Source organism: Xenopus laevis, chromosome 4S (genome assembly GCF_017654675.1).
Source record: "Xenopus laevis strain J_2021 chromosome 4S, Xenopus_laevis_v10.1, whole genome shotgun sequence".
NCBI lineage: Eukaryota > Metazoa > Chordata > Amphibia > Anura > Pipidae > Xenopus > Xenopus laevis.
The window spans coordinates 76,276,183-76,289,797 of NC_054378.1; the positions used below are offsets into that span (position 1 = coordinate 76,276,183).

The 13,615-nt window shown below is 36.7% G+C and overlaps 1 protein-coding gene across 4 annotated transcripts in view; it reads right to left on the reverse strand.

The window, feature by feature from the left end:
- Positions 1 to 4,874: 4,874 nt before the first annotated feature.
- The window catches only part of eps15.S (epidermal growth factor receptor pathway substrate 15 S homeolog), a 64,387-nt gene continuing 55,646 nt past the window's right edge, over positions 4,875 to 13,615 (reverse strand). For 3 of the 4 annotated variants that reach the window (XM_018260887.2, XM_018260885.2, XM_041561466.1), the window contains exons 18-25: positions 13,227 to 13,335; positions 12,434 to 12,469; positions 10,945 to 11,237; positions 9,329 to 9,398; positions 9,005 to 9,084; positions 7,281 to 7,440; positions 6,021 to 6,181; positions 4,875 to 5,186 (exon numbers count right to left, since the gene is read on the reverse strand). In XM_018260887.2, coding sequence (XP_018116376.1) covers positions 5,040 to 5,186; positions 6,021 to 6,181; positions 7,281 to 7,440; positions 9,005 to 9,084; positions 9,329 to 9,398; positions 10,945 to 11,237; positions 12,434 to 12,469; positions 13,227 to 13,335 — 1,056 coding nt within the window. In that variant the 3' untranslated portion in view covers positions 4,875 to 5,039. The remainder of the gene's footprint in view (positions 5,187 to 6,020; positions 6,182 to 7,280; positions 7,441 to 9,004; positions 9,085 to 9,328; positions 9,399 to 10,944; positions 11,238 to 12,433; positions 12,470 to 13,226; positions 13,336 to 13,615) is intronic. The other variant, XM_018260886.2, reaches the window with a different exon arrangement.

Consider the following 13,615-nt stretch of genomic DNA (forward strand, 5'->3'; position numbering starts at 1 on the left):
AACTAAATATTAGTTCAGCGATTCAGATGAATGCAAAATATTGAAACATTTTTCAGTTTATACAGTGTTTGAGTTTGTAAAGAATAATGCAGATACTGCTATTTTTTAGAAGAGCCTAATATTCCCTTTTCCTTCACTTTCTGTAAAGGAATAAAACAAATCCGATAAATTTTTCTTCATGTTTTGATTTGGAATAGAATGTGCATTGTTCCCAATGCATTTGCGTGTATGGAAATAAAAGCTATTATAGAAATTTTGAGATTTATTCACTATTCTTTTTTAACTGAAATGTTTCATTGGTTTTATAAACATAAAAAAAAAGTATACTTATATAGCCATGTAAGAGCAGTAAAAGTAATAAAAAAATTAGAGGAAAAGAAAATTGTGGCGGCTGGGTTCCTTTCATTATTATATAAGTATACATGTAGCTGTTCGAGCACATTCTTGGACCTTTGTGATCTTAAGGTATAAATAGAAAGTTCATACATATATGGCAGAATAGAGTAAAGGGTCATTCTCGTAGGCTAACCAAGGGAGCCATATTTTGTCATAGGGCTCCATGTTATTTTGTAGCATATGTCATTATCTTGTTGGCTGCAAGGTCTATAATTTTTGCCTTGACTTTATTCACTTTTTTTTAAAATAGACTGCTATTGTTCTGAACTGTACATAAAGAACATACAAATATGCCCATCACATGCATGTTATAGATCTGTGTAGTATGGCTATATTTGGCTTGCAGTTTGCCTGCTGAAGAAGCAGCAATGTGTCGCAGGCAAGTAAAAGATCCTAAAAGCTTTCCATACACTCAAGACATTTAATTCAATTTACACTTTATTTAGTACTTACAACTTATACTTAGAATTACAATGTCTAACTGCAATAAAACATAAAAGAAGGAGAAGTCATTAAACAAATGAATATACTTATCCCAGTGTTGCAGAGGTCAGTAACATTGCACAGAATAAGGAAGTGTGCCACAGGCCCCAACAGAACTGAAACAAAGAGTTTTACTTCTGTTCCTAGTGGTTATGGCCAATATTCCAGCTGAGAATGGCTGTACGTCAGTAGAGTAAACATGTTAAATGGTCGAATAATAGCATTTGAACTATATATATATATATATATATATATATATATATATATATATATATGTATAAAGAGAGAGAAAGACACGTTTAATAACAATATTGGTCCACAGAGAATCTTTATGACAAAACGTTATAATCTATAATTCAGTAAAATATTAGTGTACATTTAAAATGCCATTTCAGGATAGGGAGAAAAATATTCCCATATACCTCAGCTATGAGTATTATGACTATATGATAATACGTAGCACTGACTATCTCATATTAAACTCCGAAGCTATTAGCAGTTGTTACGCTACACAACTCGCCAACAATTCAATGACAGCTAAAGGCTTTTTGGAATGTTAGCAGTTGCAGTTTAACAGCTGCTGGGCTGCAGATTAGCCATCTTATCCAGCCATATTTTTTTTTTAAAGATATTTTGATATAACCCAAAGTAGAAAGAAACGTCCAATATATTTGGGGTAAGATATTGATGTAATATGTGCTATGTTTTAATGCTACAACAGTAAATATGCAAATATAGTCATATTCCAAACATTTTGAGCTTGACAAAAAGTTTGCTTTAATAACCAGTTACTCAGTGCATATTAAAGCAAGAAAGAAACCAAAAAGCAAACTCTGCAGGGAAAGCTGCTTTAGGCAATCAGGAGAAAAATGACCTATTACTGTTTTAAGAATCATCTTTTAAAAACTGGAAAAGACTTGACTTTGCAAACTTACCAAACAAAGGCATCTTGAAGTAAATGGCAAATGCTGGATAGAAGGGATGGTGTTGGGAAGCACAACTAACGTAGTTGGTCAGTGCTTCCTAACTGCTTATTCTCTATTGCATTAAAATAGACCTGGTGTTGAGGAGATAAGGCCTCCTAAACAATTTCCTAAAAAATTCAGGGACCATTATTATTGCTGTTTGAGAACTAGCGGGTTCATCCCCATCTTAGAATCGGGAGATATTTTATGTAGCTTTCGTTGATTCCTGGGAAATCTTTTCAATATACAGTTCATTAAGAAAGCCCCTCAAAGGATGAGAGGTGATAGTTTAAGGGCAGCAAAGCATAATACTCTTGCATATCTGATGCTAGGGCTAAGGAGTAAAGTGGTATAGACATAAATATATCCACAGATGTGCACATCACATACAGTCACACTTATCAAACTAATTTCATAATCTTATTCCTAAAATAAACACACACCTCTCTCAAACACACACAATTATTAATACACACATAGGAACCATATATCTTAAGCTACAACCTTAACAACATGATGTGTTCATCAAGTTCTTAAGGCAATGTGTATAAGATCTATACCAGACAGCATGCAGCATGAAATTCCAGCTGATTAGGTGCTCTATGTTCTAACACTGAATATTGCTTGAGGGTAACAAAAAATACAGGTCCAATGGCAGCTGGAACTGGAGTTTGTCAAGCCTCCAGCTATATACTGTTAGTAGGTGGCAGGTGAGTAGGATTTGGCACAAGGAAGCTGACAATTTAAGCAAAAGAAACATTTAATCCTGTAACACAAACTAATTCCTTTCAATGGCAGAGGGGAATGCCACTCAGTTCAATAGGCTGATGGTGTGCAAAAGGAGGAAGCAAGGCACTAAATCTCAGAGAAAAAAAAAAAGTAAAACTTTACAAGGGAAAAAGTACAAACATAAAGCAAAGAAAATCTGGCACACAGTTTGGCAATAAACCCCCTCGCCTCAAGGATGGTATAAACAAACAAATGCCAGGCTCTGTTTCTTTTGCTTTAAATTCCCTTGCTTCCTTTTTAGAGGTAGCACAATGCTAGTGATCTCTTAAAGGAACAGATCAGTGTAAAAATAAGAACTGGGTAAATAGATAGGCTGTGCACTTTTTGTTCTGACATAACAGAACACAACTTACTGCTTTTCAGCTCTATAACTTTGAGTTAGTCAGCGACTTTAAGGGGGGGGGGGCACATGGGACATACAGTGGTGTGAAAAACTATTTGCCCCCTTCCTGATTTCTTATTCTTTTGCATGTTTGTCACACTTAAATGTTTCTGCTCATCAAAAACCGTTAACTATTAGTCAAAGATAACATAATTGAACACAAAATGCAGTTTTTAAATAAAGGTTTACGTTATTAAGGGAGAAAAAAAACTCCAAATCTACATGGGCCTGTGTGAAAAAGTAATTGCCCCCCTTGTTAAAAAATAACTTAACTGTGGTTTATCACACCTGAGTTCAATTTCAAAGGTTATAAAGCCATTTCTAAAGCTTTGGGACTCCAGCGAACCACAGTGAGAGCCATTATCCACAAATGGCAAAAACATGGAACAGTGGTGAACATTCCCAGGAGTGGCCGGCCGACCAAAATTACCCCAAGAGCGCAGAGACAACTCATCCGAGAGGCCACAAAAGACCCCAGGACAACATCTAAAGAACTGCAGGCCTCACTTGCCTCAATTAAGGTCAGTGTTCACGACTCCACCATAAGAAAGAGACTGGGCAAAAACGGCCTGCATGGCACATTTCCAAGGCGCAAACCACTTATAAGCAAAAAGAACATTAAGGCTCGTCTCAATTTTGCTAAAAAACATCTCAATGATTTGGGAAAATACCTTGTGGACCGACGAGACAAAAGTTGAACTTTTTGGAAGGTGCGCGTCCCGTTACATCTGGCGTAAAAGTAACACAGCATTTCAGAAAAAGAACATCATACCAACAGTAAAATATGATGGTGGTAGTGTGATGGTCTGGGGTTGTTTTGCTGCTTCAGGACCTGGAAGACTTGCTGTGATAGATGGAACCATGAATTCTACTGTCTACCAAAAAATCCTGAAGGAGAATGTCCGGCCATCTGTTCGTCAACTCAAGCTGAAGCGATCTTGGGTGCTGGAGCAGGACAATGACCCAAAACACACCAGCAAATCCACCTCTGAATGGCTGAAGAAAAACAAAATGAAGACTTTGGAGTGGCCTAGTCAAAGTCCTGACCTGAATCCTATTGAGATGTTGTGGCATGACCTTAAAAAGGCGGTTCATGCTAGAAATCCCTCAAATAAAGCTGAATTACAACAATTCTGCAAAGATGAGTGGGCCAAAATTCCTCCAGAGCGCTGTAAAAGACTCGTTGCAAGTTATCGCAAATGCTTGATTGCAGTTATTGCTGCTAAGGGTGGCCCAACCAGTTATTAGGTTCAGGGGGCAATTACTTTTTCACACAGGTTTGGATTTCTTTTCTCCCTAAATAATAAAAACCCTCATTTAAAAACTGCATTTTGTGTTTACTTGTGTTATCTTTGACTAATAGTTAAATGTGTTTGATGATCAGAAACATTTTGTGTGACAAACATGCAAAAGAATAAGAAATCAGGAAGGGGGCAAATAGTTTTTCACACCACTGTAACTGTTCAGTGAGTTTGTAATTGATCCTTAGCATACAGCTCAAATTCAAAAGCAAACAGTTATGACGCATGTGCCCACCCCTCAAGTCCCCTCAAGTAACCAATCAGTGGAAACCAAGAGAGCTTCAAAGCAGGAAGTAGTGTTCTGGCTATTATGTTACACATCCAGTCACTCCAGCCTTTATAAATTAAATTTTTAGCTGACATTGAAACATTTTTTTGTTTTTGCACAGCCAATCTATTTTTTACCCAGTTTTTATTTTTATATTGAACAATTCCTTTAAGGGCACTAAGGGCACATGAGATGGATTTACTTATTTCTCAAAATGAAGCCTGAGCAGCATTGTCAATAGACACAAATCACCCCCTAGGTAACTTAAGCACATGACACATTACCCGTTCAGAGATAAAAGCCTAGAGGGTTATTTTATTAGCCCTCTAGCAAAGCTAGAGTTAAAGGTAATGTTAAATACTTCTAGACACAGAAAGATTTTTAAAACTATCTTAAATATATTTAGGAAGAAGGTGACTGGTTTGTTATGTTCCACTGGAGCGTGGTTGTCAGTTTCATGCCTCTGATAGCTCAGATTTGCTGAGCGCTATTGCAAGCTCCAAGTCCTCCTGCTCTTGTTGCTTCAGCCTCGTCAGTCTCTCTTCCTCTTCCTTCTCACTCTCCCGCTTAGCCCACTCAATCATATCATCTTCAGACTGGTACTGCAAATGTCAAGAAAGATAGAAACCTCCTGAGAAATGTTCAACACTGGTTAAAGTGGAAACACTGGGCGGTAAATCACGACAACCACTCAAAATATTTGCTTTAGTAGTTTTACTTGCAGCTGCTGAACAAAATGAATCTGATTGGTTGGAATTGGTTACTTGCCAGGTGCAAATCTGCCCAGAACTAGTAAACGAGCCCCACTGAGCGCAAATGATTCCAAATACACACTGGAAAGAATGGCAAGAGATCAAGCTTTCATCATTATCCTCCACACAGTTTTTGAAATTGGATATTTCAAATATCATAATGGTTTAATAGTTTGTAGTTTTAAAGACTTCTGCATAATAATGTATCAATTTTAATATATGGCTTCCAGTCTGTAAACATGATATAGGCAGCGATGTGCAACAACAATGTAATTTTAATTAGTCTTAGTTTAGTTTTTTTGAATTATTAAATTTTGTGAAAAAATGAGGGGAAAAAAGAGAAAGCCAACATCAGGCTACCATATTAAAGTTGAAATTTTATATAGAGACAAGTAATTTACAAACCAAGTGGTGACTTGCTACAGCCAGTTTCCATGGGCATCCATTAAAATTTGCTCAATAGTTTATTAATAATGTACATTGGGAATCGTAGCCATCACTTTCCTGAAACTTTCTGGCTGCAACTTCTCAGTGAAATTCAGCAGTTGGTGTGAACTAGGTAGGCTATAAAAATGCTTTTCCACAGGCCTTGCAAGGCAGAAGTTGTAGGATTCAAGAGAGAGCAAAATATATAAGATGAAGAGTCTGTTATTTGGACTGGCCCTGGGTTCAGTTTATACTTACTGTGCTAAAGCTATTAAGGCCTTCAGAATCACTGGTTGCTTTGCTAATATCCAAGGGTTCAGATAGTGTCTCTTTGTAGAAGCTCTGATTCAACTGCTGAAAGGGATCACCTTGCTGGAACAAGTTTAAAGATTCAGTGGCTCTAGGCGTATGCCTCTTCCCTATGTAACAAAACATGAAAAATTATTTTCCTGACGACGGCTCCAGGTGAGCCCAAACGCTTTCATACACCATGTACCAATAAATGATTTTTTGATACACGCACTACATGATCAATATACGTACTGTATCTACATGTTTCAATCAACAGGGGATTGTTGTCAGCCTTCTGACGGTGATCCCCAGTGGATTGGAACGTGTGGATACAAGTATGGAGAATTAAATAGCTTGAGAATCTTTTTTTTACATGGTTTTTACATGGATGGCTTTCTACCTTTTAACTAATTTTACATACATACATATGCATGGCAGATCATTTCCTTTAAGGGATACTGTCATGGGAAAATTATTTTTTCAAAATGCGTCAGTTAACAGTGCTACTTTAACTTTCTGTACTGAAAACCATTTCTCAAAAGAGCAGATTTTTTATATTTAATGTTGAAATCTGACATGGGGCTAGACATATTGTCCGTTTCCCAGCTGCCCCCAGTCATGTGACTTGTGTTCTGATAAACTTCATTCAGCCTTTAGTGCAAGTTGGAGTGATATCAGTCCCCTCCCTTTCCCCCCAGCAGCCTAACAACAGAACAATGGGAAGGTAACCAGATAACAGCTCCCTGCTAGATTATAAGAACAGCACTCAATAGTAAAAATCCAGGTGCCACTGAGACACATTCAGTTAAATTAAGTAAGAGAAACAACAGCCTGCCAAAAAGAACCTTCATCCTAAAGTGTTGGCTCATTCTGAAAGCACTTTCTGACCAGGCAAAAGATCCAAGATAGCTTCCTACACACCAATATTACAACAAAAAAAAATACACTTGCTGGTTCAGGAATTACATTTTATATCCTAGAGTAAATTATCTGCATTGTAAAAAGTGTAATTTAGAAATAAAAACGACATCATAAAAATAATGACAGAATCCCTTTAAACATATGCTAAAATGCATCAGGTAAGACACCACTGGAAACGTTATGCTCCTGCAGCCATCAAGAGCTTGACTAGTAAGAGACAAACAGAAATCTTATTCCTATAATAAAGAGCGAGACTCCACTTGCTTCGATTTACAGCATTATGAAAAATGTTTGTGTGGCACTCACCTGGTGGAAGGGGACAAGGACGTGTAGGGGTTCCAATTTTGGGGGGCAGTGCAGGAGGAACCTCTTCCTGCTGGGTAGAGACATCCTCAAATAAAGTCTTGTTTAAAGACTCCTTGTCTTTGACTTGTAAAGTAGCATCAAAAGTATCTGTGCTGGTCTGCTTCATAGAATAGAGATATTGTGAGAAAAATACATGCCTACACAACCTTATTGATTAAAAAAAAAAAATGCATTTATATATTGATAGGACTATAGGCCAAGACCAGATGAAGCCCAACCAACATTTTTGTGGCCACCAATGTGCCCAGGGTCTCCAATGAAATCCATATAAAATGTAATTTTATTACAATACAATCCCTGAGAATGTTGTGCAGTGATAACTGACCCACCAAATCCTGGCCAACTTTAGAGGGCTAAAACCAGGGATAGGCAAGAGAGGAATGAGCCTTGAACACAATGGCTAGAGGAAATGCAGATGGGTCAAGATTGGTAAGGTAGTTGGGCAATGGTATTTGGCTTTTGTGATATAACTGGTCTGTGACACAGACCGTCTAAATACAAACAAGTAACACATGAAGCATAGACGAATTTAAAGAAAAGATGAATACCCTAACTTCTAAATATAATTAGGTTGTACTAACTTAAATTGTTTAATGTATGCAAACACCTACTTCTCTTCAATGAATCATACTAAATGATATGCAACCTTAATGGCCCCATAAGTATTCACCATAATTATAAAGCAATATTAAAAATACATCCCATTTTCCTTTAAAGCCCAATAATTATTCTCTGGCATTATTCTCTGAAGAATTATTCTATGAAAAAAAAAATGCCAAGTTCCAAATGTGTTTCACTCTTGAACAATAAGCTGAACATGGCTTATTCTCTGCTCTTCCTCTACAACTCACAAGGTGAGGAAAAGTAAATATTCCAAATAGTTCTAATTTTCATGAATTAATGTACTGTCAAATCATTTTAACCATATTTTAACTTTTATATCCAGACAGAAAATGAGATTTGCTTTTTTTAAAACAAGAACTGGTTATAATGGTGTCTGTAACCATTTAAAGAGTGTTTGCCCTTATTAAAGCGACTGTTAACAGTGTTCTTCATATAAATAACATTATTGCAGAGACACAAGTCGTAACAATCTTTTGTTTAGTTTGCTAATTTCTGAATGCTGTAGGGAAGAGCATGCCTCCTCATTTTAATGTTCATTTAATAGTCTAATATTAATAAAAAATGACACAGCTAGGAGCCACATTTGTAAAAAGGTCAAATTAATTTATATGTTATATGTTAACTTTTTCTAAATCATTAACCTCAAATACATCAGTGTGTATTTTACACAGTATTAATGCCCATCTATAGACGTGTTTGGGTACTGATATATATTTAAAATATATGAACATTTTACAATTTCATATGTGATATTTTAACCATATGTATTTCCAAGCTGCCTATTTTAAAGTGTTTGTATAAATGGTGGATATAACTTGCTTTAGCTTAGACATTCTCCATTTGCAATGAAATATCACCAAAATTCACCCTGCCTATCTAGAGCTGTGCTGCCATTGAGACAAGCAATATGGCTATATAAAAGAGCACTACTAAGAGCTATATAAAAGAGCACTACTAATGACATTTAGCACCCTTTATGTGCTTGTTTTCAAAACAGAGCTTGCTTTTGAATGTTAAACAGTTACAAAATGCAACATTACCTTAGAAAGTAAACTAAAGTCAGCAAATCCCGTTCCAAAAGACTCACTACCAAAAAAAGAAGCAAATGGATCTTCAGAACCTGTGAATAAGAGACAAAATAAGAGACAAGATATAGTGTAACAGTAGGGTTACACCGCTGCTCTTGCAATCATACTAAATAATGCTACAAATAGTACAAAAGCCAAGTAAATGATATACTTTTTTAAAAAAAAAAAAAACATATACAAGTTGGTAATGTAGACATAGTTAAGATGCTGCACTCATGCTATGTCCATAACACAACTCTTAGCATGCTTCAAAAGTAAAGAAAAAGAACAGCTCACCTGATTCAGTAACAGCTGAGACTACTGTTCCACCTGGAGCAAATGGATCACTACTTTTTAAAGTGTCTTCCTTGAGGAAAGATAAAACATGCTTGTTAATTGTAGATAAAAAAAAAAAAAAGAAAGAAAAAAGAATATCCTTGTTAAAACAAAACAAAACAAAACATGTTCTGATCATTAATAGTGATGAGCAAAATTATTCGCCAGGTTTCACAGCGAAAAAAAAATAGTTTTATAAGAATTTGTCACCTATTGACTTCAATGCATTTGGTGACTTTTTCGCGGTTTCACGAGTTTTCAGAGAAGGGAAATAGGGTGGGTTGATTTAGCAATGTAACAATACTAATGCGACCCAACCAAGCCGTTCTGCCTAGATTCTTACACTACTGTGAAAATGTATCAAAGTAAAACTATACCCCACTGAACAATGTAGGTCTCTATAAAAATATATTGCAGAAAACAGCTATATAAATACATGTTAATAATAATAATAATAATAACAGCTCATATGTAAAATTCTGCTTGATGTAAATAAACCATTTTCATTATAATATACTTTTTTTGATAGTATCGTGCCATTAGAAAATTGCCATTTTAAAAAATAAGGGGTCGTCCCCTGGGATCCAATGATTCACTGCACAAAAACAAACCATACATGTTAGGTCACATGAGCCAATTAACAGACAGGGTTCTGTCTTTTGCTTCCACACTTCTTCCTGTTGCCTTAGAGCTGCATTATTTCCAGTCAGGTGATCTCTAAGGCAGCACAGAGACCATCACGAAATGGTGGTTCAAGGCAAGAGATGTAAAAGGGCAATATTTAGTAGATATTATATATATATATATATATATCAGTTTAGTAAGATTCTTTAATATGCCATTTAATTTGCTATAAACTAATACCTATTGCAGAAGCATTCATTTTGGGGGTATAGTTTTCCTTTAATGTGGATTTAAATTGGCTTTCTCTAAGTGACTAAGTGAAACTACAGCAGTCTGGTGGTTGAGCAATGTTCAGTGCAGAGGTAAGTTTTTGTGCTTCTTTACCAGTTTCTATTATCTGATTACAGTTAAATATATGCTTATACTAGTTAGTTTTTCTAAGGTAGCGACAGAGTGTTGACACAGACACTAAAAAGGAATATGATCCTGTAGAAATAGTACAACCTTACACATGATACAGTGCTCAAATGTATACGACTATACAGTAGTAAAATTTACATTAAATTGCATGTTTCTTTCCATCTATCCAAATTGAACAAAATCTAGAGCAGTGATCCCCAACCAGTGGCTCGCGAGCAACATGTTGCTCACCAACGCTTTGATTCTTGCTCTCAATGGCCTCAAAGCACGTGCTTTAGTTTGGGGCAAGTTTTACTTGCATAAAAGCCTCCTGTAGGCTGCCAGTCCACATAGGTCTACCAAATAGTCAATCACAGCCCTTATTTCGCACCCCAGGAACTTTTTCCATGCTTGTGTTGCTCCCCAACTCCTTTTTACAGTTGAATGTGGCTCACATGTAAGAATGGTTGGGGACCCCTGATCTAGAAGGTCACATTCAGGTCTTTCACATAATAACAGATTTACTGTGGGACACGCAGTATATAGATACATACGGAAGGAAGAGTGTTTTCTGCGGCTAAGAAAGGATCAACTTTGGAGGTTGTGAAAGGATCCTCGTCAGAGGACTGGAAAGGATCAGCTTTTGAAGATGTGAAAGGCTCTGCTTTGGAGGGCTCAAAAGGGTCTGCATTCGAGGCTGTGAAAGAATCTGCTTTGGACACACAGAAAAGATCTTCTTTGGAAGAATCTACTTTAGAGGATGTAAAAGGATCTGCAGAAGACTGTTTAAAAAAGACATCAGAAGCAAACGGATCGGAATCTTTAAAAGGATCCCCACCAAATGGATCTGTTAGGGACAGAAAAATAAATAATACACATGAGCCACACGGTTTACTCTGCTTTGAAGAAGTCCTAAGAGAATGTAAATGCATCAACATGACTGTATGACACAGCACCAAGTACAATGTAATCAAGGGAAAATACAGCATGTTCATGAATTGAGATTATAGCCAATGTTCACTTTCATAAACAATACAGTGAAGTACTAAAAATGATGTGTATGGATGCTTATTTTGTTAATTTTTTAGAGTTTATATAAATGGATTTGTGTTGTGATATCTTTCTAGAGACATTTTCCTAAGACTTCATTACAAACATGCTATCTCACCACTTGGGGGTGTTTAAAAGAACAGTAACACCAAAATATTAAAGTGTTTTAAAGGAATGAAAATATAATGTAGTGTTGTGCAGCACTGGTGTGTTGGCTTCACAAACACTTCTATAGTTTATATAAACAAGCTGCTGCGTAGCCATGGGGGCAGCCATTCAAGCTCAGGATACAGTAGAGAACAGATATGTTCTGAAGAATCCCATTGTATACTACAGAGTTTATCTGTGGTGTATCCTGTGCCTTTTCTCCTTTTTACATTTTGAATAGCTGCCCCTGAAACACAGCAACTTGTTATGTCCCATGTGGCCCGCTTAAAATCACTGACTAACTCAAGAGTTAGAGAGCTGGAAAGCCGGAGGTTGTGTTCTGTTAGACATCCAGTCACTCCAGCCTTTATAGATTGCATAACTAACTATATTGGAAACATTTTTATTAAGCACAGGCTATTTACCTAATTGTTATACTGAACTATTCCTTTAAGCACTTGCACCGAAGGATCAATAAATAAACGCCAAATAATGGGGGGGGGTTATCTATAAATAGCAAGTGTGCTAATACCTTTCTGTAAATTAAAGAAACATGATCAATAAAGCTAATGGCACATTTGTTGTTTTCTCTACAGGTGTATACACCAGCGGAGAAAAGCCGATCTGCTGCATGAATGTTCGTGTGCTATAAGGCACGGGTTCAGCCCATCAGTGCACAAACAGCAAGTTTTGCACCAAAAACCACTATATGTGTGTATGTGGATATGGACGATGGACTGATCCCGTGTCTGTCAGCATGCACACACATTTAGGTAGTGAAATTCAGTGGAACCAAGCAGTGTCCCACTAGGAAATAAAAGACATTTACAATTTAAAAAAAGTTACCTATTTTTCCAAATGGATCATCTTTAAATGGATCACCTGAGATATAAATGAAACACACATATGTTAGGTTCATGTGCTTTTTAAACCTTCTTAAAAGGGACAGAAAAAAAGAACAATGCTTCTGAAAGTGTCACTTAGCATTCACAATTCTTTTCCCTTAGGGCAAAGACAGACAAGGAATATTGAATGATTCTCTCCACCTGAGGTATATCAATGAGTAGGAGAAAAGTGTATCTGATTAAATCAGCGGCTTCCTGTATCTACGCTTAAAAGTATAGTTTCTGACTGTGTGGAGCCAAGCGGAGCAGAGATTGGCCTGAAAAATGTGAAGGCAGACATTTTAAAACCGATCTCCACTCCACTCACAGGTGGAAACTGTACATTTAAGTGCAGATACAAGAAGCCGCTGATTTCAGCAACTCTGCCTCTCTATGCCTCATTAATATTCCTCAGGCAGAGAGAAGAGTTTAATATGCTAGCCTGTCCTTGTCCTTAGTTAGCCTTTAACTTCACATGTTGCCCAGAAGAATCGGTGGTCTTTTCCACTCAATTAAATATGGGGATTGCCTCCTGGATTGCCATGAACATTAAGGAAGCAGCAGGCCATTCTTTAGAAGTTCCAATTTTAATAGTTGTATCTAGAGTCTACAAACAAAAATTTTCTTGCCAATTAAAGTCAGTAGTCTTGTAGAGAGACATGAATTACATTTTGACCCCTGCTTTTCTTCCTGTGTAAGAACTAAACTTACTGTATTCTAAGTTATTTGTCATTAACACATTTCCAATCACTTACTGCCAACAAAAGGATCATTCTGAAAGAAGTCCAATCCAGGATTGTGGACAGGAGCAGTAGGGGGGACATCTGCATTCACATCATAGGGATCAACCTGAAAAGTGACCTCCTACACAAAAACCAGATTAAGTAAATTATACTTAAGGCTCAGGTTGTTCATCTACTTCAGAGGATAAAATCTGCTAAAGTATGAAAAGGACACTTAATGGAGAAGGAAAGCTACGGAGGCATTTTATTACCAATAGATTAGCTGCAATAGTGCTATATTTATTCCGTAGAATGTTTTACCATACCTGAGTAAAAAGCTCTAGTTTGTTTAGGATAGGAGCTGCAGTATTAACGTGGTGTGACATCACTTCCTGCCTGAGTCTCTCTCTGCTCTGGGCTCA